The sequence below is a fragment of the Tyto alba genome, unplaced genomic scaffold, assembly GCF_018691265.1.
Source record: "Tyto alba isolate M040663 unplaced genomic scaffold, T.alba_DEE_v4.0 Super-Scaffold_44, whole genome shotgun sequence".
NCBI lineage: Eukaryota > Metazoa > Chordata > Aves > Strigiformes > Tytonidae > Tyto > Tyto alba.
This window is the reverse complement of record NW_024881320.1, coordinates 12,153,563-12,180,177: the sequence shown is the minus strand read 5'-3', so window position 1 is coordinate 12,180,177 and position 26,615 is coordinate 12,153,563. Positions and strand designations below refer to the sequence as shown.

General features: G+C 43.8%; 2 protein-coding genes across 11 annotated transcripts in view; one reads left to right on the top strand and one right to left on the bottom strand.

The window, feature by feature from the left end:
- The window catches only part of SFI1 (SFI1 centrin binding protein), a 30,621-nt gene extending 27,347 nt beyond the window's left edge, over positions 1-3,274 (top strand). For 2 of the 3 annotated variants that reach the window (XM_033001485.2, XM_009968271.3), the window contains exons 27-30: positions 685-826; positions 1,615-1,738; positions 2,440-2,542; positions 3,041-3,274. In XM_033001485.2, coding sequence (XP_032857376.2) covers positions 685-826; positions 1,615-1,738; positions 2,440-2,542; positions 3,041-3,148 — 477 coding nt within the window. In that variant the 3' untranslated portion in view covers positions 3,149-3,274. Of the gene's footprint in view, positions 1-684; positions 827-1,587; positions 1,739-2,439; positions 2,543-3,040 lie in introns of all 3 variants that reach the window. The other variant, XM_033001484.2, reaches the window with a different exon arrangement.
- A 126-nt stretch (positions 3,275-3,400) lies between these two features.
- Positions 3,401-26,615, bottom strand: part of PISD (phosphatidylserine decarboxylase) — a 29,726-nt gene continuing 6,511 nt past the window's right edge. The window contains exons 1-9 of one of the 8 annotated variants that reach the window (XM_033001491.2): positions 19,472-19,487; positions 17,248-17,336; positions 14,424-14,839; positions 12,035-12,200; positions 9,749-9,985; positions 9,484-9,622; positions 8,460-8,606; positions 6,519-6,679; positions 3,401-6,203 (exon numbers count right to left, since the gene is read on the bottom strand). In XM_033001491.2, the coding sequence (XP_032857382.2) occupies positions 5,979-6,203; positions 6,519-6,679; positions 8,460-8,606; positions 9,484-9,622; positions 9,749-9,985; positions 12,035-12,200; positions 14,424-14,620 (1,272 nt within the window). In that variant the 5' untranslated portion in view covers positions 14,621-14,839; positions 17,248-17,336; positions 19,472-19,487 and the 3' untranslated portion in view covers positions 3,401-5,978. Of the gene's footprint in view, positions 6,204-6,518; positions 6,680-8,459; positions 8,607-9,483; positions 9,623-9,748; positions 9,986-12,034; positions 12,201-14,423; positions 15,803-17,247; positions 18,426-19,008; positions 19,068-19,471; positions 19,525-23,983; positions 24,160-26,615 lie in introns of those variants that run through there. The other 7 variants (XM_033001489.2, XM_033001490.2, XM_042805189.1 and 4 more) reach the window with 7 other exon arrangements.

Sequence of the window (26,615 nt, the reverse complement as noted above, 5' to 3'; positions counted from 1 at the left end):
GCTGAAGGAAATCAGTGTGCTCACTGGGCTGCTGTCAACATGCATGCTGCTTATTGCTGGTTTTCCCCGTGGCTCCCCTGGACTGCCCATCTGGTTGTTGAGCTATTCTTTTCTTGTTCCAGCTGTCGTCTTGGAAACTGACCAAATTAACTGGCTCTGAATGCCCAAGAACTGTTTTACCACCAGTCTGAAGCAATATTTCACTAGCTGAGCAATCTGCAAATGCTGTGCTGTAATTCATGCCTTTTTTCCTCATCTTGTGTCCTTGCTAGCTGGATGCTCTTCCTAGCAATTGACTCGAGAGTGCTACTCGTTTAAAGAGTTCAGGGCAGTTAGTTTGCCAACCAGATTACAGGGATTTAGTAGTAACTCAGTTTAGCAGCAGTGGCTATGGCCAAGAGTCTCAAAAATGGAAACTCACTTCACCTGCAAGTAGGTGCTTGCATTTTAAACTCCTCTATTCCACACAGAATGGGAGGCGTTCATCTTGATGATGTGTCTCCATGTTGAAAGTGAAAGAGCCCATTTCTTAAGCTCTGCTTCTTCTGTGGTATTTTGAGAGGGGCTCAGCAACTACAGGGGCTGTCTGAGTAGAAGGGCTTAGTAGGTCAGGTGCATCCTACTTTAGGGCTTACTCAAGAAAACACTGTGAGGAAAAAAACAGTTATCATTCTGACCTTGTAGAGAGGAGGTCAGCCTGTGACTGCTCACAAAGGAGCCCATGCCCAAGACTCTCAACAGAACTCTGTGGAGAAGTTGCAACCAAACTTGCAGCCACATTTGTTGTCACCTGAAGACTTTGGAAAATGGAGTCACCAAACTGCAGGTATGTCCTCAGATCTAAACTGTAGCAGTTGCGTGTCCTCCTCCAATGTATGCAACACTGCAAGTCAACTCCACAAAATGTAAGGGAGACAAGGCAGTCTTGCATGCCTGCAGCACAGGAGGTGAGGAATATTAGTCACTCCTTTTTGGGGTGACTATGGTTTTATGGATTCTGCTGAGTCAGAGGGCTAAAGCCCTGTTCTAGGGATAGAAGGATGAGAAATCCTAGGGGTCAGCTTCTTTTAGCAAGAATGTGCTCAAGTGCTGGGGCATTCATGTATGCAAGACTGAATGTATAGCAGAACTCACTTCAGGAAGGAAAAATTCACTCAGTAAGGTTCTCAAGTTTTTCTTGTACTTAGAGTATGGTTGTAAAGGGGATGGATGATGTCTAAGCACCTCTCAAGGTGGTGCTCTTAATGACATGACAGCATGAAATTTGTGTTTCATGGGACTAGACTGACTTAGTTACATATTAGATGTAAAACACTAAATCAGGAATAGGCCAAAATATAGCACTTGTAATACTAAACCATTCGCTAGAGCATTTCTTACCTTTTTTTGTATGTTTAAACTTGAAACTTCAGAGCTTGTCATGCTGTCAGGACTCCTGCCCTCTTACTGTCCCTGATCTTTTGGATGAATAGGTACATGTCACAGGGTGACAAAACATGTAAAAAGGAGTCGGGAAGGTTCCAGGCTTCCTGCCTACTAACCTCCCTTTCCTTGGTAAAAAACAGTGGAAGTCTGCTCTTCTTCCAGTGCTTGTGCCTTATATCTTCTGTTCAGCTGAAGGGGAAGAAAGGGAGCACGGTTCCAGAGAAGAACTGGTACTACAGAGAAAGCTGGAAGTTGAACTCCGACACATCCAACAGCAGATGCACTACTACTACAGCAGGAAGCAAGAACTCCGGTATGTTGCAAAGCCCCTTTAGCCAGCCTTTCTTCATGCTGTCAACTCAATATTGCATTTTTTGTACATAACTACCTTGAAAATAACCACTTCGTTCAGAGCAGAGCTGTAAATGAACAGAAAAAAGTTCTAGAGGTTATTCTTTTCTCCTTTTAAGAGTTCACTCTAGGTGGGAGAGAGAATACATGCGCAACTTCTTTTGTAGTCAGCGAGTGGTTTAATTGTACCTTTGGCAGCTATTGGGGAAAGCATGACAAAAGTATCATTGCGTGTAATCTGAAGGCACTACAAATCAACTTGGCAGAGCAGCTGAAATTTAGCTTTTAGTTCTTTTATCATGAGGAGTGAAAACTTAGTTTTTCCAACTGTCAATTAAAAAAAAAACATATGGCTGATGTTCAACAACTTCTCTGCTAGAACAACACATTTACAAAAATGCTTAAAAGAAAAGGGGGCTTGGAGGGGATTCAGCTGTCAGGAAAGAAGTCGGGAACTAGGAGGCAGAAATAGAAACAAGTTTCCTGACAGATTTATCTGCTTTCCAGCATCCCTTCCTCTTCCCCCGTTGCCCACCCATTTTTTCAAAGACTTTTACCATTCACTGGTTTGAGACAGAAAATTGGGTCTTATTGTAAGTCTAAGTTGGCTTAGACTGTTGAGCTCCTAATTGGGATAAGAATCCTTCTAATCCATTTTATCAGGTCCTGTCAGCAGCAGGCAGAGATTCTACAGAAGTGGCTAGAAATGATCATGGAACCAGGGGACCGAGGTGGTGTACATTCAGTTCAGGAAGAATTGGATCAGGTGTGTAAATTGCAAACAAATTTAAGTTGTTCAAGTGATTATCACAATGCTATGCACTTAGCCTAAAGGCTGATCGCAGCTGTGAGGAATTGTACAGTAAGGTGTTAAAATGAATAGATTGCTGTGTAGATGCATCTTCCTCCGTTCAGAAATGCAACTCCAGCTCCAACAGACCTTTTCAGGGCTATTTCCAAGACACGGAGCAGGCTTTAGTAGATTCAGTCTCGGAATTTTTTCTGTGATTTCTCAGGACCATGTGGCTATGCTGCCCTGACTGCATCCGCATTGCTCTCAGTTCCCAGGTTCATGCAGCTGTGGGCGTGGGTACTGCACTGCTACCTCTCAACCTGGCCACTACCTGGCTGTTCCTGAGTGACCAGAACCATTCATTAAGTGGGATCAGACAAAGGCTGGCAGAGGTCATTCAGTCTTCTCTGTCAAAAAGACTAAATGCTGCCTTGCTATACCAACAGCTTAAGCACTTGTCTTTACTTCCAGTTGCAGGTGAGGATCAACACACTTACCAAAGCACAACTAAAAGAGAAAGAGCATGTGCAGAAGCTGGTTGCCCGCCTGCACGATATCCAGATTGCTCTGGATATATAATGCATCTGAACCAATCTTCCAGCTCAAGGGTAAGACTTTTTGCCCCTTTCATAGCAGGGGAGGATGGAAGAGATGTACATGTTCTCTTCATCTGTGTATGGCACTTGGATTTTATAAACTAGCTTATTAAATATTTTTGCTTGGTTTATTTTGTTAGTACAGCTGGTTAAACACCAAACCCAACAGGAGCTAAAAGCACCTCATGCTGCACTCATACTAACTAGTTTAGGTTACTCTGACATTTCAGAAAGATAAGCAACACTGATAAGACTCTTTATTTCAAAGTGTTTGCAATTAAATGAGTTCATGTCAGTAAGTCATACGCTTTGACATACAAAAATACCGTGTTACTGATACAGTTGAATTAAATGGATTCTCCATGGAGGAGAAATTCACAGCATTATCAGTACCCTCTAGGAACTTTGCTTTCATGCCCAGGGTATGTTGCTGACCACTGCATAACAAGTAATGTTTGTTAATCAGCTAGCTCTGCACAGTATTAAGACCATCCCAGAATCAGCCACTTGCATGCTGAATTCTCTCCTCTGATTTGTAATAAAGCAAACATCAGTAACCTGTCCTGCATTACTGAGCTAACAGTACCTTCAGATACTGTGGATGATGATGCTGAGTAGGAAAAAATTAAAGCTTAAACTTGCTTTGGCTGGGTCTGGATGCCATGGACTGCAGTAGAATAAGGGGAAAAGATTCAGTTGTCTCTTTTCTCATCCACTGAAACAAATTTTCTTTCTCTTGTTAACACTGAGATGTAGTCAAAAAGCTAGTCCTGGCTTTATCCGCTTGAGGTTGCCACCTGCCCTAAGTCTTTTCTCACTCTTAAGGGTTTAAAAAAGTGCGTGCTTCTATAACCTGTATATGGTAATATACTGCTGCAGGAGTGGACTTGCTAATGCCGAGACATTTAACAACATAGGTGGCAGAGAGCCACTTCAAGCTTTCAAACTCCTCTCCATGTGAAGTGAGGAAACATTGACTCTCAGAGCCAAATGAATTTTCTCCTGCTTGTCACCCAGACAGCCACCATCATCTGAGTCATGGCTGCACCACATCACTTAGAGGCAGTTTATCATCCCTTCTTTTGTGATGACAAGCTAAGCATACAGGACTTGGCAAACTGGACATTTGTACAACAAAATTATATTCTATTTTCTGCAGTGCATACAAAGAAGATAAGTTTTTCTTTAGGAAATCAGAGCTAGTCAAAGTCTATCATCTCCTTGAAATATCAGAAAAGTAGCCCAAGCAAGGAAGGAATATAAGAAGTCTTTCAGAGAGCAGAAAGGCAGATTTCAGAAGCATGTTCACTCCAAGCAGCTCTGGACAGCGTAGTCAGTTCTAAAGGAGTGCCTGGAGTTGAAAGAGTTTATTCTCTAAAAACAAATTATACGTTGCTTTAAAACTCAATTCCTCTTCACTTTGGCATCAGATTCTGCCAGTGCCATCTAGTGCCACATTCAACAGAGCCAAGGTGGTTGTTAGATTTTAACTCTTCTTACAAAGAGGCTCTAAAGTTTTGCTGTAGGATGAAGCTTCCGCACAGAGCTTTCAGCCCCCAGCACATTCCTAGTGTTTAATACGAGGGCAGAAGTCAGAGCCGGTGTGGGGATTTTTTTGTATTTTGAGTAAGATGAAATAGTTGCCAGTCAAGTATAGGATGGCCAGGTTGGCACCTGGGAGGCAACTCGGGCTTGCTTCAAAGATCTGTAATATTTTTATACACAGTCAGTGCATAGGGCATTTCACTCTGTGCAATAAAAATTGGTCCTGAATATCTGAAACTGTTCTCTAAATTGCGGAGTTAGTTCTTCAAGAATTTAGTGACAAAGCAACACATAGGATACATAGCAGAAAGTAAAAACATATTTTGGCTGCCTTCTCAGTGCCTCACACAAGAAAAACAGCCCCTATCTTTTCTAACCCCTTAATCCAAGAGCTGAAGTAACTGTCCCTCAAACAAAATCTTTAAGGCCTGGAATAGCAAAATAAAATCAGGGATTAGGACACACAGCTTTGTATGCCTTTTTTTTTAAAAAAAAGAAAATACAAACAAAGAGATGATCAGTTTCATCATATGGAATGTAGACACAGTGTTTTCAGGTTTAAAATACAGTGCAAAGTCCATCTTTAAAGGGACAATGTCAGGTAAAATAATTGAAGTTGTCTAACAGTAGAAACCTGGATGAGTAATTTACTGTACTGATGCTCTCAGCTGTCCGTTTTGCTTAGTTTGGACTGTGAAGCCAGACAAGCCCATTTAACTGCTTGGCCCTCTATGCATTCACAGGCTGCCTTTGTATAAGAACTTCAGGGGAACGTCTCAGAACAAAATAAATAGGAGAACACATTCTTTACTCAAGGTCTGAAAAACAGATATTGCAGATAAGGTACAAGGTCTGATTGAGCCTGTCAGTGTCCCTTTAAATACAGCTAATCTCTATGTCCACCCTTCCCTATTGCACCTGCACAGCCTAGGAAGGCTTAAAAGGGATTTACAGGCTCTAATAACGTAATTATCCTGTGGCACATTGAGGGGAGAACATGAAAGACTACAGGCACAGGGTGGGACAGAAACCTCCATGGTCAAAATCTTTAAAGGCAGCTGTACCTGATACATACATGGTCATTCAATTCTCTTTCTGCATTCAGCAGCATGTAAATGTACACCAAATACTCTCAAGTTTAACATAGCAATGACATCTTCGGTGTTCCTCACCCAGGTCCTGCTGAGTGATGCATACTTGTTAAGTGACACACTCAGGGGTGTGGTAAGAGTCCCTTTGTATAGAAAACCTTCTTGCTGACGGAGTTTCTATAGAGAGCCCAGTGCTTCTCCAAAGCGGATTTTCTGTCCGGCTTTGAGGTGGAATTTGAAGTCCTTGGGTGCCTCAAAGATGAGAACGATCGTAGAGCCTAAATTAAATTCCCCTAAATGTTCCCCTTTCCTCATGGGGATTCCCTCCTTGTTGTTGTTGGATATGAAGCTGAAGTCATTGTAGGAACCTTTAGAGTAACATGGACTGTTGGTATGCAAGTCCTGTACAGAGAAGGAAGAAACTGTTACTTGAGGATTTCTGTACTCTCTATTCACTAGCACAGCTGTAGGGCTGTGGATATCCAGGCATTTTCAAAGCAGGAACTTTCAATTCAAAAGTGCAATAGGAATATTAAAAAAAAAGAACAGTCTATATGGGAGAAGACTGTTTAAATCAGTCTTAGAACATCAGTATTGTAAAGCACTTTTAATTGCAGACTAATAAGACTTTTTAAATTTTGTTATAATTTTCCTTTATTATACAGTACCAACCTCAACCATCAAAACCAGAAAGCTGCCTACCACTATCTTGCTCACCTGGTCAAAGTAGATGCGGATAGAGCCCACATTTGTTGCTCCTACAGCTGTTAAAGAGAAGAAGCCATGTTTCCAGTCACCTGTAAGGACAACCCGTTCATTGTGGCAGAACAGTTCCTTAATCCAGCGAGCGACTCCAGGGTTCACAGACATCAGAGAACCTGAAATAGTGAGAAAATATTCAAGTTGTCTGGTTTGTAGCAGTATTGTAATGTTATCTAAATGGTATTTTCAGTATAATTGTGGCTGATCCAGTAAACAATTTTGTCACTTATTTGTAGGTAGAGGGGCAAATGTGAGGCAGAGTGAATGACACGCAAGGCTGTAGTAAAAACAAAGCGGTCAGAAAAATGTTATCTTCAGTCTTCTTTCCAGCAATACCACTACTCTTGGGCAGGACTCGTACTACTTTGCATTCTTCCTAGCAGAATCATGGGGAAACTAAAGACTGCGCTCATCCTTCACTGTAAGGCCTGAATGCCATCTGGAGCACCATCTACAGTTCTCCAGTAAAGAGCATAGGGTTTAAATTTTCATACCTGGAAATAGTTCTTTTCAGGCTGCCCGGTACCTCCCTACCACCCTCAGCTTTCACTTATTCCCATCTACAGCTTCACCTTGGCTGCATTTCCAGACAGTGAATGCCTGCCACTAAAGCAGGAGCAAAATCTGGGGTGGGAGTCCCCTTCAAGGTATCTGCTGTTGTTGAAGCCTGTTGTAGCATCAGTCATACCTGCTCCTCTCACAAAACTGAGGTGGCAGGGACCCGTTTCCACACTATGCGATGCTATTCCTCTACTAAAGATGTAACCAACCAACTTCACACCAGTGTCACCTACACATTTACAAATGACAACTACTGTTAATTGTCATCGGATAGGCCCTTCAGAAAGATCAAGGGCAAGGACAAAGGCAGAGCTAGTCCCTAGTCTCAGCTCTGATAGGTAGAATTGAAAGAAACCTTCTAATAAGCACATAAGATCGATCTAACATCAGTCTACAGGCTACTAAAAGGAAACTAAAGAAACTTTTTACTGCTTAAGAACAGGTTTCACTGGTTAACTGTCCAGTGCATGAGAGCAGCCCCATCCTGTTCCCTTTGGTAAAAATACATAAAAGTGGTTACTGAGACTGGGGCTGAAAACCAAGTAGCTATCTGGCTAGAGCTGACCAGGAAAAACTAATAAGGTAAATCACTCCAAAAAAAGTTTATTACAGAAGAATGTCGAAAATTTAAATCCCTACATAATCCTTAAAGTAATTTAGTAAGGTATATTCACTACCCACATTTTTAGCTATTAAACACACATGCTTTGCTGCACCGGATCTGATACTAGCATTTCACTAATACTCCTTTGTTTCAACCAAGGCCAAGCTTCAATCTAGAACTTGACAGATTTTGCAAACTTTGTGGCAGGTCATTGTCTCTGACGGTGTTTGAATCCAAATCCAAGCAGTTAGGTTTTTGCTAGATACCAGGTAGTAAAGCATTTTTGTTATCTGCTGAACTAAAGCATGACGATCTGCAAAGAGGAGGGCAAAAACATTCGAGCTCTAGTAGCATAATGGTTTAGTTGCATCTTCTTCACCAAGCACAGGGAGAGATCGTATCTTAAACTACTGTTTGGGCTGATCTGCAGAACTGTGTGTATTTCAGGTGCAAAATGAGCAAGTTGTGTTTGGGAACAAGTCAGGTCAGCATGCATCAACAGTTACTTCAAAGAACTAAAGCAGCTTGAATACAGTATCACTTTTTTCACCGTTTGTATGTGGTATGTTCTCATAAACTACGCTACTATAAAATTCACTACCATTTGTGACAAATCACTTTTCTACCATTATCTATCATGCAACTATACAACTGCTCCACTGGCGTGTCTCATTCAGCAGTGGCCCATAGCAGAGCTGCTCTGCATTCTTTTTCTAGGAACAGTGACCTACCTGGGAAATGACGTCGGTGTGACACTCTCCAGTCAGTGGGTGAGTGGAAGCAGTGATAATCCCCTGGTGCAAGGTAGATTACACAATGGTAGAGCTCATTCCCCTCCTTTGTGACTAGTTGTTGCTGAAAAGAGTTACCAGATGGGGCTGCAAAGAAACCATGGAAAGAAAGGGGTTAAAAATATTCTTCACCCACTCGTCTACCATAGCCCAGCAGTCTGCATGAGAACCAGTGGTGATAGAGGACTAAATGCAGTCCACATGTAGTGCTGAGACTACAAAAAGATACACTTTGTCCTGGAACACAGTATTTCAAAATGTTCTTTTCCCTTGACAACAAAATTAGATTCTGTATTGTTTTAATCAGTTTGGAAATTCCTTAATTTTGTAGTTTGACCTTCCCTAAACAGAACAGCAGAAACTGAAATCCATTGAAACAGAACTTTTCTCAAAGCAACCCTTTTAAGAAGAAAATTTGTGAAGAGTCCCTGGTTTTACAAAATGTGGTAGTCGCAAGTGTGCTCATGCTGAAAATAGCCCTACTATTTGCAGAACTCAGTCCCACCAGTCCCCTTGTGAGTTTAGCAAAACGTGTTGCTTTCATCAGAACTCAAGGCCTTGGAGACAGCTCCTGAGGTGCAGCAGTCAGTAAGGCTTGAGCACAAATCTTGTTACGAGTAGCTTTTTTGGTAACCAGGTGCTTGGACACATTTCAGTCTGGCAGCAGGAGTGCCACAGCTTCATTATAGGGGCAGGTCTTGGAGTGAATGGTAGGAACCAAGCAATTAAATTCAGATAATCAGAACGAGCCAGGCAAGACACTCTAAAGCCACTGGTGAGAAAGAGTAGAACAGTGACGTGTTTATTCCCAAATAAAGTGAAACAAAAATCAGATTGGCTTTTGTTCCTGACAATGTGAGAAAAAGAAGAAAAGGAAAAAAAAAAAAAAAAAAAAAGAGTAATCTCTTTTCTCATGATCTCCAAGAACACTGAAAGGGCAGAGCAGAATAAACGCAGAACTCACCCTGTCTAAAATGCAACTCTTCTGTGGAGATGCGAGGTCCCAAGAAAGATTCCAGAGAGTAAGTAACCCCTTTTACTTGCTCCACTTCACAGTTTTTTACTTGTCCAAAATTAAGGATCTTTCCATCAGAGGGACTAATCTACAGCAAAGAGAAAAAATGAAACACATCAGGAATTAATTCATTCCTCATAAAGCAGACACGTTCCTTGGTGGGGTGAGGGAAAGCGGATGGCGCGGTGTAAAGCCTTCACTTCCTTTGACTTACCACACTGTGCAAACAGCAGACTGGCCGCGCTTGTGGTTTCAGCTTCCTGCGGAAGAATTCGCTGAGGTTTCTATAGTGATGCAGATCTTCAACAGCTGCCTCCTTCATGTTCACTCCAAACGTCCAGATGTACAGGCTGTAAACGGGCTTCCGGAGCCATGTAGGCAGCTCCACCTGGTTGAGGCGACCCCAGGCTCGCGAGAGCAGGCGAGTCGGTACCGATTTGTACAGAGCAACCTGAAGAAAGAAGGGCACCACGTCACTCAGTTCCTCACACTGGTGGCTCTCTTACTTCTCCCCATAAACCAGAAAGGAGCAAACTGTTCCTGCTCACCACTCCCTTGAATTCAGTGGGCTACACCGCACACAAAGTAACCTTTCAGTCAGCAAAAAATTAACACTGCACTTCATCCTCACTCCCTCCATTCTGATGAGAGCAGAGGAGGGACGGGATGAAACTTACAGTGACCTTACACTGAAGCCAGAATCTCCACTCCCCTGCAGGGTAGAGCTCCACATTCAAGTTACTGGAAACTGCCCAATGTGAGGCTTACAGAAAAAAAGACACATTTCATATATTCTAGTAGAGCGCTCGTCAGGAGGGTTTAACACTACCAATATATTCATTTTTGTGAATGACCAAATGAAAATTGACTGAAAAATAATTTCTTGGCTGCATCTACTAATGAGGGTGTTTTCCACATCCCAGTATTGTACTGCTCTAATGATACTAGTACAATCAGAGAAACATACCCATGTGGATGCAGCTACAAACTTACTCCAGCCTTACTCCTCCTCGCACAACCATGGGAGCTGCTAATTCCAAGAGTATAACATGCCTTTATTCCTGACGAAATATACTTTTGGACTTATACCAAAGCGTAAGTTTTAGTAGCACAAAAACCAAGTGAAATAATGTTGGTAAAGAGGTATATGCTGCTGATGTAAGTGGACAGATGATGGTGTCTTCCTGTTGGTGATTCCAGCAGGTAGTTCTTCTGGGGTTTCTAATACTGGTTATCAGCCCAAAAGCTCATATGACCATGATGTAATCGGAGGAGTGGGAATGTGTGGATCAAGGGAACTGAACTCTCTGAAACCAGTTTTGAAAGGAAGTTGTCATCTGCTGAATCTGGTACAAATTTTTTCAACAGTACCACTCAGCTACATTTAACTCCTGACTAAAAGTTGTTTTTTAATTTTTGTTAGTGAGAGTCATCATTTATTTTCAATATTAATCACATCCTTCATACTTAAGTCTTGAAAAATACAGCCATAAACACAAACAGAAGCACACACTGGCTGAGAGCCTGTCCATTGTAACAAATACAGCAAATTAAGATTTTACTCACGAATCACCATCCTACATCACATTAAAATACAGTGATACTTCAGAAGGAAAACGCCAACCTAATCTTAATTCAGATAAACTTCTAAATGAACAGTACCCTAGATTTTGTAAAATGAAGAACTGAAGGAAAAAAATATTTTGCCATTTTATTTGACATTACTTATACAGTGTTAATTTCTAAAATCAATTCTGCTCAGTTTTTCCACAATCACTGAGAATATGCAGATACAACTGTAAAATCACAAAAAATCAGAAGTGCTATTTCCTAGGAGCCCCTTCTCTTCAAAACAGCCTGGTTTTCAAGTTGATGGGATCAAAACAGAACAGCTATTCAATGAAATAGTCTTAAGAATGGCAATTCGTTACATTTTCAATCAAAATATTTGTGTCATTGTTGCATTCTGAAATTGCATGATTTGTAGAATAACTATGTGCAAGACATCCTACACCCTGCTTTCTCCCTGTGTCAGAGCAGAGATTTGCCTGTCATTTGGACAGGCTGGATTACAAACGCTCAAAGAACTTGAGGAACAACCCCCTCTGCAAAAATGACAGAAAGCAAAAGACCATTTCAATGTGGCCACAAAAAGGAACTTGAGAAGAGGTTTGGTCTGCCTTATCCTAGCCCTGATACTTTGTGGTGACTGAATTAATTCAAAAGTTTCTGTTGATTTTCCTGGGTAGACTCCTGACTGTTAGAGTACCAAGAGATTCTCTGCTACTGAAAAAAAAAAATATCACTTGTCTGTAAAGCAATCACTCAACACAACTATGAACAGTAAAAACTGAAGGGAAACACGAATTGCATCTCTGCTTTCACACCAGTGATGATCAGGCTGTGCTGTAGTGAGGATCTCTCCACCCAGCTGCTGCCAGCTCCCTTCAGCGTAAAAGGACTAACGTACACGAAGCGCAAGAGACCTGCTCACACTTACCCTGCTCATAGGCCTCCATCCCACTCTGGTCAAGGGCTTAAGAGCACCGAAAGGCAGAAGATAATAGAGAATACTCAGAGGCCAAGAACGGAGTTTCAGAGCAGGCCTAGACATACAGCTTAGCTGGCCCAACCTTCGCCTCAGGGCCAGCTGGGGAAATTGCAACCTGAAAGATTACATACACAACATAAGAGGGTCAGCCATCTCAGCTTCAGAACCTCCAGCTTCCCATAGCTGGAGGTGATTTATTCCGGCTAGTCTTTACTCCTTTATTTTGATCAGTTCTTCCCCTTCCCAAAATAGCAGATCAGTTTATATTAAAAAAAAAAAAAAAAAAAAAAAAAAGAAAAATCCTCTGTCCAAAAAACGGTGAAATGGTGTTCACTCTCACGGGTTACATGTTAGGACTGACACCCTCAAAAATTAAAGGCAAGAACACTTGGAGGTGACATTTGAAAATGAAGTCACAGCTGGTTCATCCAACTAACATGACATGATAGTCTACAGTGGAAATAACAAAAAGCAACAGTTCTTCCAAATATCAGAAAATCACATCCCCAGAAAACCTTTTTTGTGATTGCTCCAGCTGTTAAATAGCCAAAGTGGTCAGCAAACAATATTCTGAAAGCTAGAAATCTGGGATGCTGGGACTTTAATAACTCTATGGAAGGACAATTTTAAGAAAAGAACAGATGCTCTGATGAAAGAAATCCTTGAAACCTAATAAACTGAGGTCCCTCAGAGGATTCGTGTGTTGAAGGCCTCAAGCTCTATTTTGTATCACAAAAGATGTTGGAGTCAAATTTACACAGACCTGTTGGTCGTTCACTAACTTTGGGAAACAAGCACTTACTTGAGAAACAACAGTAGTGGCACTCCTCAGTTAACTGATACAATTGACAAATAACTGATTCCAAAAGACATCCTTCCAGGTCTTAAAACCTTCACTGGGTACTGTGGTTCTGAACAGGGAAGACATGGCCAAAGCCAGTACTGCTAGGGCTGCAAGATAATCTGGTCTCCATAGCCCAGTAACCAACACCTGTGCCTCATAACCAACTGCATCCATAATGTTTTGTCATGTGATGTCCTGGCTGCGAGGACACTCATTTTGCACAAATGGCCACGGGGAGAAGTTGAACTTGTAACTCTCAGAGGGAGACGCTGCTCAGTTTATTAGCAGAGAACATGATGGGCCTCGGTGCAGATCCCTGCAGGAGGTCTGGATGAGAGACCCTTCAGGTGCCCATTTCTTCTTTGGCTTCTACTCATGAAGAAACCATTGGCATTTCCAAGGTCACATTATCAAATGAAAGTCTTCCTACTTGCAGCCAAAACATTCAACTCTTCGGGGCACTGACTTACATCCTGGCTCAGCTTGTTCTCAGCTGAAGGCAGTACGCCTGTAACGAGGCTACAGCTGCGTGCACACACAAACTGGAAGTGGCATGCTCTGGCTGCTCTGAACAGCTTGCTCTCTCACTGGATTTTATGATATGAAGGATGAACTATAAAGTACTGTGTATGTCTTTCCAAGATGGAAAGAAGCCGGAAAACCAAAAGGAAATTTTCTTGCCAACATGTTCTTTTCAAAGCTTGGATCAGAATTAGAAATCACGCAGGCAGGTACAACTGTCACCACTCTGAGATGCAAGATGGTGCGTTTGGCTGAGATTTTATGCAGTGAACACAACTTCTTTCCCCCCCAAGAACTGAGGAGTAAAAACCAGAGAATGATCTGTGCATCACAATGCAAGGGGGGGAGGGGAAAAAAAAAAAAAACAAAACGAACCACCCTGAGAAGAGGAAGTGCGGTCTCAGCAGAGGTAAAGCCGCTTTCTTCTCAGCTGGGGGTGGGACTGACTCAACACGGGAATAGGAAGGACATGGGTATCGGAAGGGACACTTCACCTCCTTCCTCCCATCCTTCCCACCCACCTGCCTGCACTCTGCTCCAGGGCGGGCGGGCCGGGAGCCGGGATGCCAGCATGGAGCCCGGAGGTCCCACTCCCCCCCCGCTGCTCTCCCCCTCTTCACTGCAGTCGCTCAAGGACCAATCCCTGCAGAGCTGCATCCTGGCAGCTCGCTCCAGAGCCCTCAGGCTTCTCAATGCCTTGGCCTGGTTTCAGAGCAGTTCTCCACTAATTTTTCCATTCTCCTAGTGATGGAGAGTAGAAAGGAAAGGAATGGAAGCCTCCTCGTTCCCCTTGTCATACAACAGTGTGCCCTTCTCTGCCAGTTCAGTGCATAAGGAGCTTTACAGTAATTAGGCCAAAGACAAGCTTTACAGATGGCTGTTGGTCCTTCTGCCCAGAAGCCCTCCCATCCTCCCTCCCTCGCTTCTCCCTTTAGTCACCACTCCTGCAAAGCAGAAAATACTGAACAGTACCTGAAGCGAGTGCTCCTATTTGGTGTATCACCGGCAGAGCCAGCCGGGCCTGAGCTCTCCAGTTGTGGCTGCTGGTCCCTGGCACAGCTGCTGCTGCCGCCGGCCCCTGAACGCGGCCTCCGGACATGAATTTTAACTTTGTGGAGGTTGTAGCAAGAGGGTGGAGGGTTAGATAAAGCTTTATAGCATCTCACCATTTCCCTGTGTGTAGATCTGGTCCCTGCAGGGTGTTTGACTGACACATCGTCAGGATGACGGCTGTTGCAAGGCTCAGTCTTTTTTCCTCTACCTCTCTTTCCTTTGCTTGCTCCGGCACAGGAGAGAGGACACGGCGTCACAGTTCCTAATTCCCCCGCTGGCTTGTCTCTGGATTCCCCCTCTGTTTCCCACTTGAATCTCTGCTACGAGGGTCGCAGCTATTGCAAACAAACAGGCATTGTGTCATATTTCAACATCCCGCTACACAGCCGACTCTGCACAAGAGAAAAACGAGCTGTCCATATAAGCAGTCCTTGCTTCTCGCTAGTCAGGGAGGCCATTGAAACTCAACTCTCCAAAAAACACCCCGCAGTCTCGGGCTGCTGGGCAGCGAAGCACTACAGTCAGACGAGCAGCCAGCTGGCCCTGCACCGCTAACCCCAGCGCCGGTCTGAATCCGGGGCTGGGAGGAGAAGGAGGAGGAGGAGGAGGAGTGGGGCGGAGAAGAGGAGGAGATAATTCCCAGCTTCACTTCTGCAGTGCAGCAGCTGCCACTAAAAGGGTTCTGGACTGCTGGGCACCAAAAATCCTTTCCTGCTCTCAGTGTCCAGCTTAGAAAAGAAGAAAACAGAAAGGAAAGGAACATCTTTCTATTTCACAACCCTTGCCAGACATAAACATCCATCTCCTGAAGTCTCTTCCCATCTCCAAAGACTCACATAGGGAGCAGGTACAGGACATTCTTCTACAAATACCCAGAACATAATGAAGCAAGCCAGGTTTAGGGCCAGTTTAAGAATCAGGTATAAAAGTGTTGACATGTCTATTATGCGAGTCCCAGTACTGTCACAGTTTTTACATCCAGTAGAACCAAAACACAAAACATGAGTAAAGGCAGCTGGTTCGGTTTGGTTTTTCAAAGACAAAAGGCTGCAGTATTTCTGTCTGAGCATTCTGAATATACATAAAGAAAAATTTCCCTATTGGACCCTGCAGACCACAGTCTCAATCAGATTTTCTGCATCTCCTGCAACTGGATTTGGATTGTTAAAGGAGCTTAAAACCAGACCCCTGGTTCAGAAAGTGTAAGTCAGCTAGCTACACCTCACTTCAAGATTAAATCAAATACCCAGAACAATTTAGGGGCTAACTCTCTAGTAGCTATCCATTTCACTTATGTTTTCTGTTAAAGTCTGGGTCTAAAAAAAAAAAAAAAAAAAAAAAAAGTAAAAATTCCTTGTTTGCAAAGCTCACCACGAAAGCTGTATGCCCAAGAGTAGATCAAAAAGAGCACTGGTGCTCTGGTGTGAGGGAAAGGGCCCTATTGTATTAGGGATAAGGCAGAAGTGGGAGGGCCAACAGGAAAACCTACAATTAACTAGCTAGTGGCATCCCACTCAGGCCTCTAAATAAAAATATTCTAGCCAGAACTGTGCATTTTCATTAGCCTACAACTCCAAATGACAGGTATTCCCTAGAAACACCTCTTAAGTCCCTGCATAAGAGTATTTTTTTCAGGAGGAAAACTGCTATATGGTATTCTATATCTCAGGAGGTTCCAAGACCTGTCTGCATGTTGCTATATAAGCTGAATTTTCACAACTGCATATTAAAAAAAAAAAAAAAAAAATCCAGTTAATTGAAAGGATGTAAATTTAAAATCAATTGAAAGCACTCAAAACAGACTCCTTCATCCCTGAGCCCTGTGCCAAATTTTTTTGTTTTCCGATTTAAAATATCATACAGTCTTTCTCTGGCTGCCACAAGAAACTCCTACACAACAAAATGAAGCCATCTGTATAGCAAAATGATGAGAGCAGTTCCCCAAAATCCCATCAAAAGTCAAAGAAAAGCAACAAGGATCACAGGGGAACTATTCCTCTTGATTTGCCAGAAATGCTAGAAATTACCACTATTAAAGAATAATTTTAAATAGAAACAGGCTGAACTGACAGACATCCTTTCGAAAGCACTTCATCGGACCATGATGAAGAGCATTTTCAGACTGAAGAGGTCTCCTCGTGAGCCTGGAGCGAGTTTGCCCGTGGGGCGCCGGTGAGCGGCAGTTCCCCCGCAGCCTGCCCTTCGCGCCGCCCGGCCATGCCCAGCGCCCGCGGCCAGGCTGGCACCCTGCTCCCACGGCCTCCTCTCCTCCTCCTCGGACCTTCACCTGTGCCTGACTTTGCACAAAGACAACAGAGCAATCAGAAGTCTTATCTACATTTTTTTTCAGTGCTCTTCCCTGAAAGATAACGGAGGTAAACCCAGAAGCTCTTTCAGCAGAAATCCAATGTTATCCCCTGAAACATTTTCAATAAATTCTTATATTCTAGATGGAACAAGCCTGAATCTATGAAAGCATGGAACAAGTTAAATAGCTGACCTGCTCCCTAAAAACAAATGGGCATTGAAATGTTCTACAGCCCAATGCAGTAGGAACTACTGCCCTTCAATTCAAAACAAAAAATGTGGTGCACAAGAGATTCCTCTCCAGGAAGGGGGAAATATTGGCGTGAAAAGCTTTTTTTCTCCACTTCTTCAAAAACGGGAATTCGGATGAGTAAGACCTAAGTTTCTCTTAAGATCTGTTCTACTGACCTCATTACATTCACTAAGATGCAAATACCTGAGTCTGGCTTGAGTCTGGCTTAAGTGCTGACGTATATGGCAAGTTGTGATCCCTGCTGTGGCTGCCCCAGGAGCAATGTCCGGTTCCTATAGTGTAAGAAGGCTGAAATGAAAAATCCACCTCGAGTTTACCTGCTTTCCATGGGGAAAGGAACAAGAACTGGTGATCAAATGGCATCTCAACAGCTGGACTTTTTGGGATGCAGGCAGTGCCACAAAGCCTATGTTATCAACTTAGACAAGAAGCTTATGATTGTTGGTTTGTAGGAGGTTGGACATCAGTACCCAACTCCCCCACCTGTCTGAACCCACCCAGAATCCACGTTAGGTAAATAAAAGCAGCAGTTACCAGCAGGTATAAATTCCTGGAGAATTATTATCTAATAGAGAACTGCTAATCTGCCAGCTACGCAACACCATTCTGCTCTGTCAGCTCAATTAAGTGTGAAATCCAGTGACCCCATTTAATTGCCATTACTGCCTCAAGACCTTCCCTCAAGTTTTAAAAAACAAGACAGCAGGACATTTTCGAGAAAGACTGATACACAATTGAACTTCAAACCTGCAGTCTCAGTTTTAAACCATAAACATGAATCATTAGGCTTGGAATGTGATAGCTGAGTACTGGAAGCCCTCTGGTCACACTTTCTAGGTTTGGTAACAGAACTACTGTTTAAAAAGTGCACTGTATGCATCCCAATGAGGTATTCTATTCAAGTGCCAGCAAAAATAAGGTCTTGCAAATCAGGGGAGAGCTACTCAGTGGCTGTTTACTAAAGGTTCCATTACTCTCCCAGCAGCATCTGCTTAATTTCAGACACGTAATTCCTGCTCCCACCCAACCTTCTCTGGAGCCAGCCCAGCAAGAGAAACCCTGGAAGCTCCACACCCAGTCAGGAGATGCTGAGCTCTGAGAGCACAACAGAGCTGCTCTCATGCTGCTGGGGAAACCCGAGCGCAGAGTTGGCGTCTGCCAAGGCCCTGTGATTTTTGAGTAGCGCGTTCACTTCCAGCTCGGCCAGGGAAGAGCTGGCCATCTGCTCTGCTTTCTGCTTATCTACTGGTGCTGGCTAATGAAACGCACCATGCCCTGCTTTATCCTCCCGTAAGTTCTAAAAGTCTTTATTTTTCATATGAAGAAATCTTTCTATATACTTTTTTTCTCAATTTATTAAGAAAAATCTTTTGATCGTTTTCCCCTAATTTTGCATTGCTGTTTTAGTTCCATTCTATAAATAGAGGGAAAAAAAAAAATAGTAGTGGTGTTTTCAGCTAGCCATAAAAGGTCGGGTGGTTTTTTAGCCTTAGACCTGAATTCTGTTCAAAAAGCCTGTTACATAGTCTCAAAGATCTCTTCTGTGAAGCAAGGTTGGTTTTATTTAGTTTTGCAAACCGACATGGAAATGGATGACACCTAAAATACACTATTATTTTACTACTTTGTGGTAACGTTTTCAATTCCATGTTTTAAAACACCACCCCGCCCCGCCCCCCCTCCATACTTTAGCTTAGGACCTCTGTAACGCCCGTTACATCCTCCCAGCACCGCGGGGCCCGGCGGCCGCCGAACAAAGCCCGGGCGGCCTCCCCCGCGCTCCCGGCGGGACTCTGAACTGCGATAACGCTGGTCCAAGAGGCTGGTCTTGTTTAAATCTGCTAAGAGATTACTCATGAGAGCCGAGACTTTGGAACATCCCTCCTGAAACTTCCAGCAAGCCAGAGAGCAACGCCTGACCCCCCCCGGCCCCCCAGCCCTTACCTGCGGCCGGCCGGCCCCGCAGCCGCCCAGCGAGCCCGGCTGCTCCCGGCTCCTCGCTTTCGCTCGCCGGAACGCGGTGCCGACCCGCCCTTTCGAAGCGGTTTTCAAAACACGTGAACAAAGCAGCGGATTCCAACCCCCACCGCCGCTCTTCCCGCCCCCCCCGGAACCCCCGCGGGGCTCCGCGCCGGCCGAGCCGCCACCCCCCCACCCCCCCCGGAGCCCTTCTCCGGCTGGGCGGGGCAGGGCAGGGGGCCGGGATGGCCGGCTCCCCCCGCACCCCCCCGGCGGGGCAGGGCAGGGGGCCGGGATGGCCGGCTCCCCCCGCACCCCCCCGGCGGGGCAGGGCAGAGCAGGGGGCCGGGATGGCCGGCTCCCCCCGCACCCCCCCGGCGGGGCAGGGCAGAGCAGGGGGCCGGGATGGCCGGCTCCCCCCGCACCCCCCCGGCAGGCGCCCACCTACCTCCCGGCGGCCCGGCCCGGCCGGGCAAGGGGACAGCGCGGCCCCGCAGCCGCTCCCGCTCGCTCCCGGGGCCGGGGCCGGTCCTCGCCTTAAGGAAGCGGCGCGGGGCGGGCGGCCCTCCCCCGCCTCGCCTCCCAGCCACTGGCGCTCCAAAGCGGCTGCCTCCCCGCAGGGCCCCGGCCCCCTTCGGAGGAGGAGCCAGGGCCGGGAGACACGAAAAGGAAGAGAAACCGGAGGGGACCGGAACGCGGCGACGACGCCGGCTGGCCCGGCCGCGGCCCGCAGCAGCCCGGGGCGGGGAAGGGGCTCGGCCCCCGGGGCCGGGAGGCGCCTCCAGCACCGCCGGGTTCCCCCAGGAGCCCCTGGCCGAGAGCGGGGCCGGGCAGGGGGTGAGCATCGGGCCGCTCCCGCTGCTCAGCCACGGCGGGAAAACGCGCTGCGGCCTCCTGACACGCTCCGATGGAATTGCTCCGTAAGCCCAGCAAGACGCCCAGGAAGTTGTACGAGGCAGAAAAGACTTAAGTAGTCAAGGGGCCATCTTCCTGGCCAGATTAAATACTGATTTCACTCAGTTCAAGTTTCCAGGACAGCCGAGAAAAGAATTTACACCGTCACACCCTCCACACATGGTGGTGGTGTTGAAATTTCACTGCTTTTAACGTCTTCTGACCATCTTTGTCATGTGCATTGGGCCACTCTACAAAACATTTTTTTGTAATTGCATGTTTGCTCAAATAAAACTCCAAACATCACAACACAGGACCAAGAATGAAGAACAGGAAACCAACTAACTGGAGATGATGTTTCATTCATCCAAAATTGGATTCAAAAAACAATATTCAGAGATTTTTCCACTATTAGCTCTTTTCTGAACTTGACACACACCTCTTACCATAATACTGTCTGTCTCCTCTGGGCCAAGAAAAGCACCTTGTGTATCATACTGCCGAAAGAGCATCCAGTATCCTCTGTTACATAAATACCAGCAGTTTTTAATATCAACAGGAGACTGTGTTATTCTCACCTCTGAGAATCAAGATCCCAAACCCATACTCAAGCAGTTCCCTACTGCATTAAGCTGTTTTTAGAAACTGTGGCCCGTGACAATACGCTGAGGTTTGAACAGGACAGAACTGTGTATTAATCTGCCATCAGTATTATCAGATGTCACTACAGCTCACTTCCTCTAAAGGTTCACTGCGCTTTTCCTGGTGCGTATCACTCCAATACACACTGCATTTACAAACCAGAACAAAATACGTAAGCAAAGGACAGCTACGTAAGTTCCCCTCTCTAGAGAAACACTCTTGTTCATCTGGTCACTCTGGTCACCCAAACTCTTTCTCCAAGGTTTCCCCCAGAAATTCTTCCATCCTCTACCAACACTGCCCCAGGGCCCAGGTGAGAGGAGGGGAAATGCCCCTCATTGGCAAATGAACAGAGCCCAGCCAGGAAACGTTCTGTGCCGCCAAGGATTTGAAACAATAAGCTTCCATCCATCTGATAAATATCTACCTGTCTCCCTCCAAGCTCTCTGCTTTACCTCATCTAATTAAATGAAAGCTGATCCTCACTGGTATTCACAGTAGGAGACACACTAAGGCGTTAATCAGCTCAAGCTATTAGCTACATAATGTCTCTAAGAAAATAATGGGAAGAAAAGGTCTACGATAAAGTAACAATAGTTTTGTCTTGCCCTGTGGAAAAACTTAAGCAACACATCTTAAACCAGATTAATTTTTTCCCCCTTCTTTTATGAAGCTTGAGCAAAGCAAAACCACCTAGGAGTAAACCCTTTTTTATTCAATCAAAACCTATGCACGCTTCTATGATGACACGGATATCTACCTCTGCACCAGGGAGATATTCCCTACCTCCATAACATGATGAAGATCACCTATTTCCTACCTCTGTCTCCTGCTCTGAAGCAGGGGAATCTGCCTTACACACCCAGCCCCCAGGCACAGGGACACGAGGTTGGACCTGTGCAATCAGAACCTCAGGGCAGCAGGGCAGCAGTTTCTTGTTCTAGGTCCCTCTTTCAAAGCCAAATCAATCGCACTTGGTCTCTTTTTGCCTATGCAAAAGCTTATTCTGCTCTAAAAACAAGACTACACCCCTCTTTTCCACACTCCTAAGGGTGCTTCCAGGGATGCAAAAAAACAGTATAATGGAAAATGGTATGTCAGCAAAAAAAGACACTCCACTCCGCTTTCCAATAAAAAGGAACAATGCGGCTCTTATTTTTCTTGAATCCTTCATTGTTTGGAATATTTCTTGCAATGTCTGAACACAGTTTCTCTTTTTTCTTGTAACTGTCAAGCTTCCCTTCCCTCCCACAGAAGCATTCAACAGAACTTAAGCAAATCAGGAAGGACTAGGAAACCTTGTTAGTGCCCACTACTAATATCTGCTGCGTTTGGAGCCCTGCTTATCAGTTTGAAATTCTTTGTGATTATCCACTGCAAAAAACAAATCCTTTAGACCTCTTTCATCAAAAGCAATACTTGTAGCTTCATCAAATAATAAACCAGCATATCAGTATAATGAAAGAAATCAAATTTAATAAGGGAATTAAGCAATTTCATACTTAACAATATGAACAGAAACAGAAAAATATGTTTTCAAATATCAAAACTGAATTGACCTTGCCTTTTAAAATAAATACTCCATGGACACTTACCAGTTCTTTTTTAATCAGAACATAAAACCTGTTTGAAATAAGCTTCAGGAGGAAAAGAATATGCAGAAGACATTTACAGACAAACTCCTCAGGAGCTACCATAGCCCAAGGTGTTAGCATCTGGACTGTCTGGATCACTCCCGATTTGGTTTACTAGTGAAAATTAATTCAGGGATTCTGGCCCAGTCCCCTACAGACACGTAGCCAAACCCCTCACAAACTAGCAGTGTGCTCTGGAATGCAAAGAAACAGGATGCTAAAGGTCACACTGAAGCATCTCCTACACAAACCTACAATCCCAGAATTTAACTCCTTACCTTCAGAAATGGCACTGAAGCAGGCACTCACCTTGCTGTTTGGAAGAATACCACATACACTTTACGCTAACAGGGAGTTGTACAATACACTTTGTATTTCAAATGAGATACAGCTGTTATAGGAAGTTATGAAGTATGTCTTACTTCAATGCTGCAATGGATATTTGACTTATGAATCTGATATACGTAGTGCAATTCCGCAATAATTTATAAACTCCTTGGAATCCAGAAGGAAAAGGCAAAAATCCCTGAGGATCAGCAAGAGCTATTACAGACCTAGGTGTTACCTCCAAAAAAAAAGATCTTGCAGGTGAAATAGGCAGATTTTTATTAACTAGGTATTAATTCCGCCTCAGCTTCCTTGTAAAGTATATAAGGCATGAAGACATAGAGAAAGTAACCAAAGTGACAGAAGTAGCACAGACTGAGCAGCTAGTGAGAAAATAAACCCTACAACTACTGCACAAGCTGTACCCATAGCTAGAACTACTAGGACAAAAAAAACCTCAGCACTGAATGTTTATTTTTATGATATATAATTTCAGTCTTGTCTAATTTGATTTCTGAATTTCATTGCGTAAATGTCATAACACGCTTAATTTGCTACCTTTCAATGCAAGGTGGGAAAAGTGAGAAAATGTGTTGCACTAAGCAGAGCCACAGCTCCATCAGTTACTGCAGGTACACGCCTTTTGCTCTCTCAGGAGTGCAAGTGGACAGTAGGCTGAAGATGAGCCTGCATCGTGCCTTGGCAGCGATGGAGGCCAACAGCACAGAGAAGCAGGAGCCAAGGGAAGGTCAGTCCCTTTTGCTTTGTGCCTGTTAAACCACATGTGGAATACTGTGTCCAGTTTTCTCAGGATCAAGAAAGATGCTGGCAGACTTCCAACAACCTTCCAACATTCAAGAAGAGGTTACTGAGAAGATGGAACCAGGCTCTTTACTGAGGGAGATGGAGAGACAACAGCCATAAACTGAAATGGGGAAGGTTCTGACTGGATAGAAGGAAAATATTTTTCTCTACAAGGATAATTAAGCATTGGAACAGGCTGCCCAGAGACACTGGGGAATCTCTGTCCTTGGAAATTTAAGATCCAAATGGACAAAGCCCGGAGTAACTCTGTTTGAATTCAGTGTTGGCCTTGCTTTAAGCGGTAGGGTGGACTACATGACTTCCGTCTGAATGATTCAATACCCACCAAACATCTTTTTATTCAAAATACATAATACAATCACTTGATTAAATATCCCCTCTATTTTTTAAAATACTTGTCAAATTGAAGGTCAAGTGTCAGCTGTACTGAAAGATGGAGGAAACGCCAGCAGTTCCTAATGTGTCATTACATTGACTTCAGCCAAAATTATATTACTCAAGCGACAGAAACTTTAGTTGCATGATTTGTCAAAAATGCATTGGCAGTAGAGGACAAATTAAACATGCCCTTGTTGGAATGAAAGCAAAGAAGCTTTGCATCAAATGTGACAGAAGCAAAATTGCTCCAAGTTTCTTACCTCCCATGCACTTGCAAGCTTCACAGGCACTTCTATGCCCCTCTTCTCCAGCTGTTCCAATTTGTAATCCTCATATTTTCTGTATCCTGCATATCCTCCACCTGTAGCTACCAGAACGTGGAAGGGGCGCAGGCGGAAGACTTGCCCTACTGGAGCTGTATGAAGCTTCTTCCTGTCTGTAACAGAAAAAAAAAAAAAAAAAAAAAAAAACAACAAACAGAAACAGACAGAATTCAGGAAAGAGAACAACTACACAGTAAAGAAAAAGCTATTATGTGCAGCGAGGGATGTCAATTTAGGTGATGAAAATGTGATCAGAAATCCATGACACAGAACATATGTACAGATGCTCCTAAGCACTCCATCTACTGCAGCTTACCAGGTTACTGAAACTCAGCTGATGAACACTAACTGGTCATCTGTATTTTTAACCTTCCCTCCCTACCCGCTCCCCCTCATCCCTCCTCCAACATTCCTCCCCCAAAAACGCATAAAATGACCTCCCTGAAAGCACCATGAAGAAATACATAAAATTAACTGCCTGAAAGCACTATTATATCTTCTATGTTGTTACTATACAGAATAATCAATTGCTGGGGAACAATCTGTCATACTGTGGACCTTCATGCTTCTCAGCCATTAAAGCTTCATTATAGGAATCCCCAAATTGTACAGCTAACTGGAAGAAGGAAGGAAATGATGACCTGCTTTAGTGTAGGTTTGGTAAACAGGATAATAGGCACATTTCTGATGTAATACAGGTCACCACATGAAAAAGAAAGGCATCTGGTATTAGGTCGAGTTCTTACTGAGAACTACCAAGCTCCTCCTGTGTAACACAGGCCTCAGATGTCACCAGTGAGGTACGTGTACAGGGCACTGCCACTGCGCAACAGGACAGCTGCACAGCGCAAGCACAGCAGTGGGAAGTATTTCCCTCCCAAAATCTTCAGAGAAAACCAGTATATTCAGGCTTAATGGGCTAAGTAACTATTAGACAGTGCTGCTTATATCTGTATTAGAGTCAGCCTGAAGGTTCTCAGCAATGAGCCTCAATCACTGCCTGACAGGGAAAACACCCAAAGGAACCAATGCTCAGATACTGATGGGTGTCATTTCCACAACAAGCATTAACCTGGGTGAGCCTGAATCAAAAACAATGGATTGTATCTTGTTCCATCAATGTCAGGTTTAGAGTTTGACTATGAAATGATACATTAACAACAAAATCAATTCAGTAAACACCAACTCTATTTCTAGATTGCACAGACACAAAGCATAATTGCTTAGCAATCTGGGAAGCTTTACTTCTGAAGTAGTAGCTGATTAGAAGCATTCAGCTATTCTCCATCCATGCTGCTGCAAAATGTCCAGTAAAAGGAATTCTTGCTCACATTTTGTTTTACCAAAATAGTATTTTTGCTCATTTCTTTCCTACATAAGTGATTTAAAACACTTTGAATTATATGTCCTAAAATACATCATAATATGAAAACAGCTTTATTCATACTGAAAAAAAAAATTGGGGGGAAAAAAACAAAAAACAACACCAACAACAAACAAGGCAGCAACTCCAGTTACAGGTAAGATTCTAGCAAATATTCTGCCCTAAAGAACAATGTTCAATAAAGGACAGGGATCATTCAGAACAGCTACATGTTTATAAAGAAAGACTTTTACTTATTTTGAGTTTACAAAGACTGTACAACTTTCAACACTGCATCACTATTTCAACAGAAACGTCTGTACAGAGACCAATGATACCCTTTAGCCCTAAAGCCTTTAACTCCATTCCCACCACAATTTTGGTTCTAAGTTCGCAAAGCTGCTCAGCTATTTCACCAGAGCTTAGCAAATTCCCAAACCAAATCCCCTCAGCAGGAACAGCTCTTTCTGGTTTGTATCCAGGGAGAAGCTGTTTCTGCTTCAAGAGCCTCTATTGATTACACCAATATGAATGTTTCTCTTCCTGTGCTAGAGACCAAACTATTTAATGTTCCACAAGCCACAGCAAACACAATTTAATTTGTTGATAAATGATTTGAAGAGTTGACTTTTCCCCATCTCCAGCATTAGTGAAACAGCACTTCTCTAACTGGTATCCACAACGTGATCACTGGCAAAGGCATCTAACACACCACTGAAGCTTTATTTTGCCCTGACAAAATAAAATTCCATGACTTTCAGACATAAATGAAATTCACAAAACAAGTTTACAAATTCCATGATAAAAATATTAGTTACTGATTCTGGCAACAAAACCATGTTCAGGCAATTGATTCTGTTTAGAGATTTCAGCTGAACATCCTGTTCTCTAATGATACTAATGCTACTGCAGCTTTCTGGCAAGCAGCATGAGAATGTGAGGAAAACTCATGTCTTGGCACATGAGTCAGTAGAAACAAATCCAGGATGAGAGGAAAAAGGTGCAGGACTTTTAACATACTAAAAACATATTTTTAGATGTTTTGAACCCTAGGTCTGAACTCCTTATAGATAAGGCTAACCTGTTTCAGATTGCTCTTAAAAATTGAGTATATCCAGGAAACGAGAATAAGAAGAAAGTAACTATTTCCTCCTCTGGAACCAATGGAAAAGACTCATTCTCTCAGAAGCATTAGAAAATGAAGGA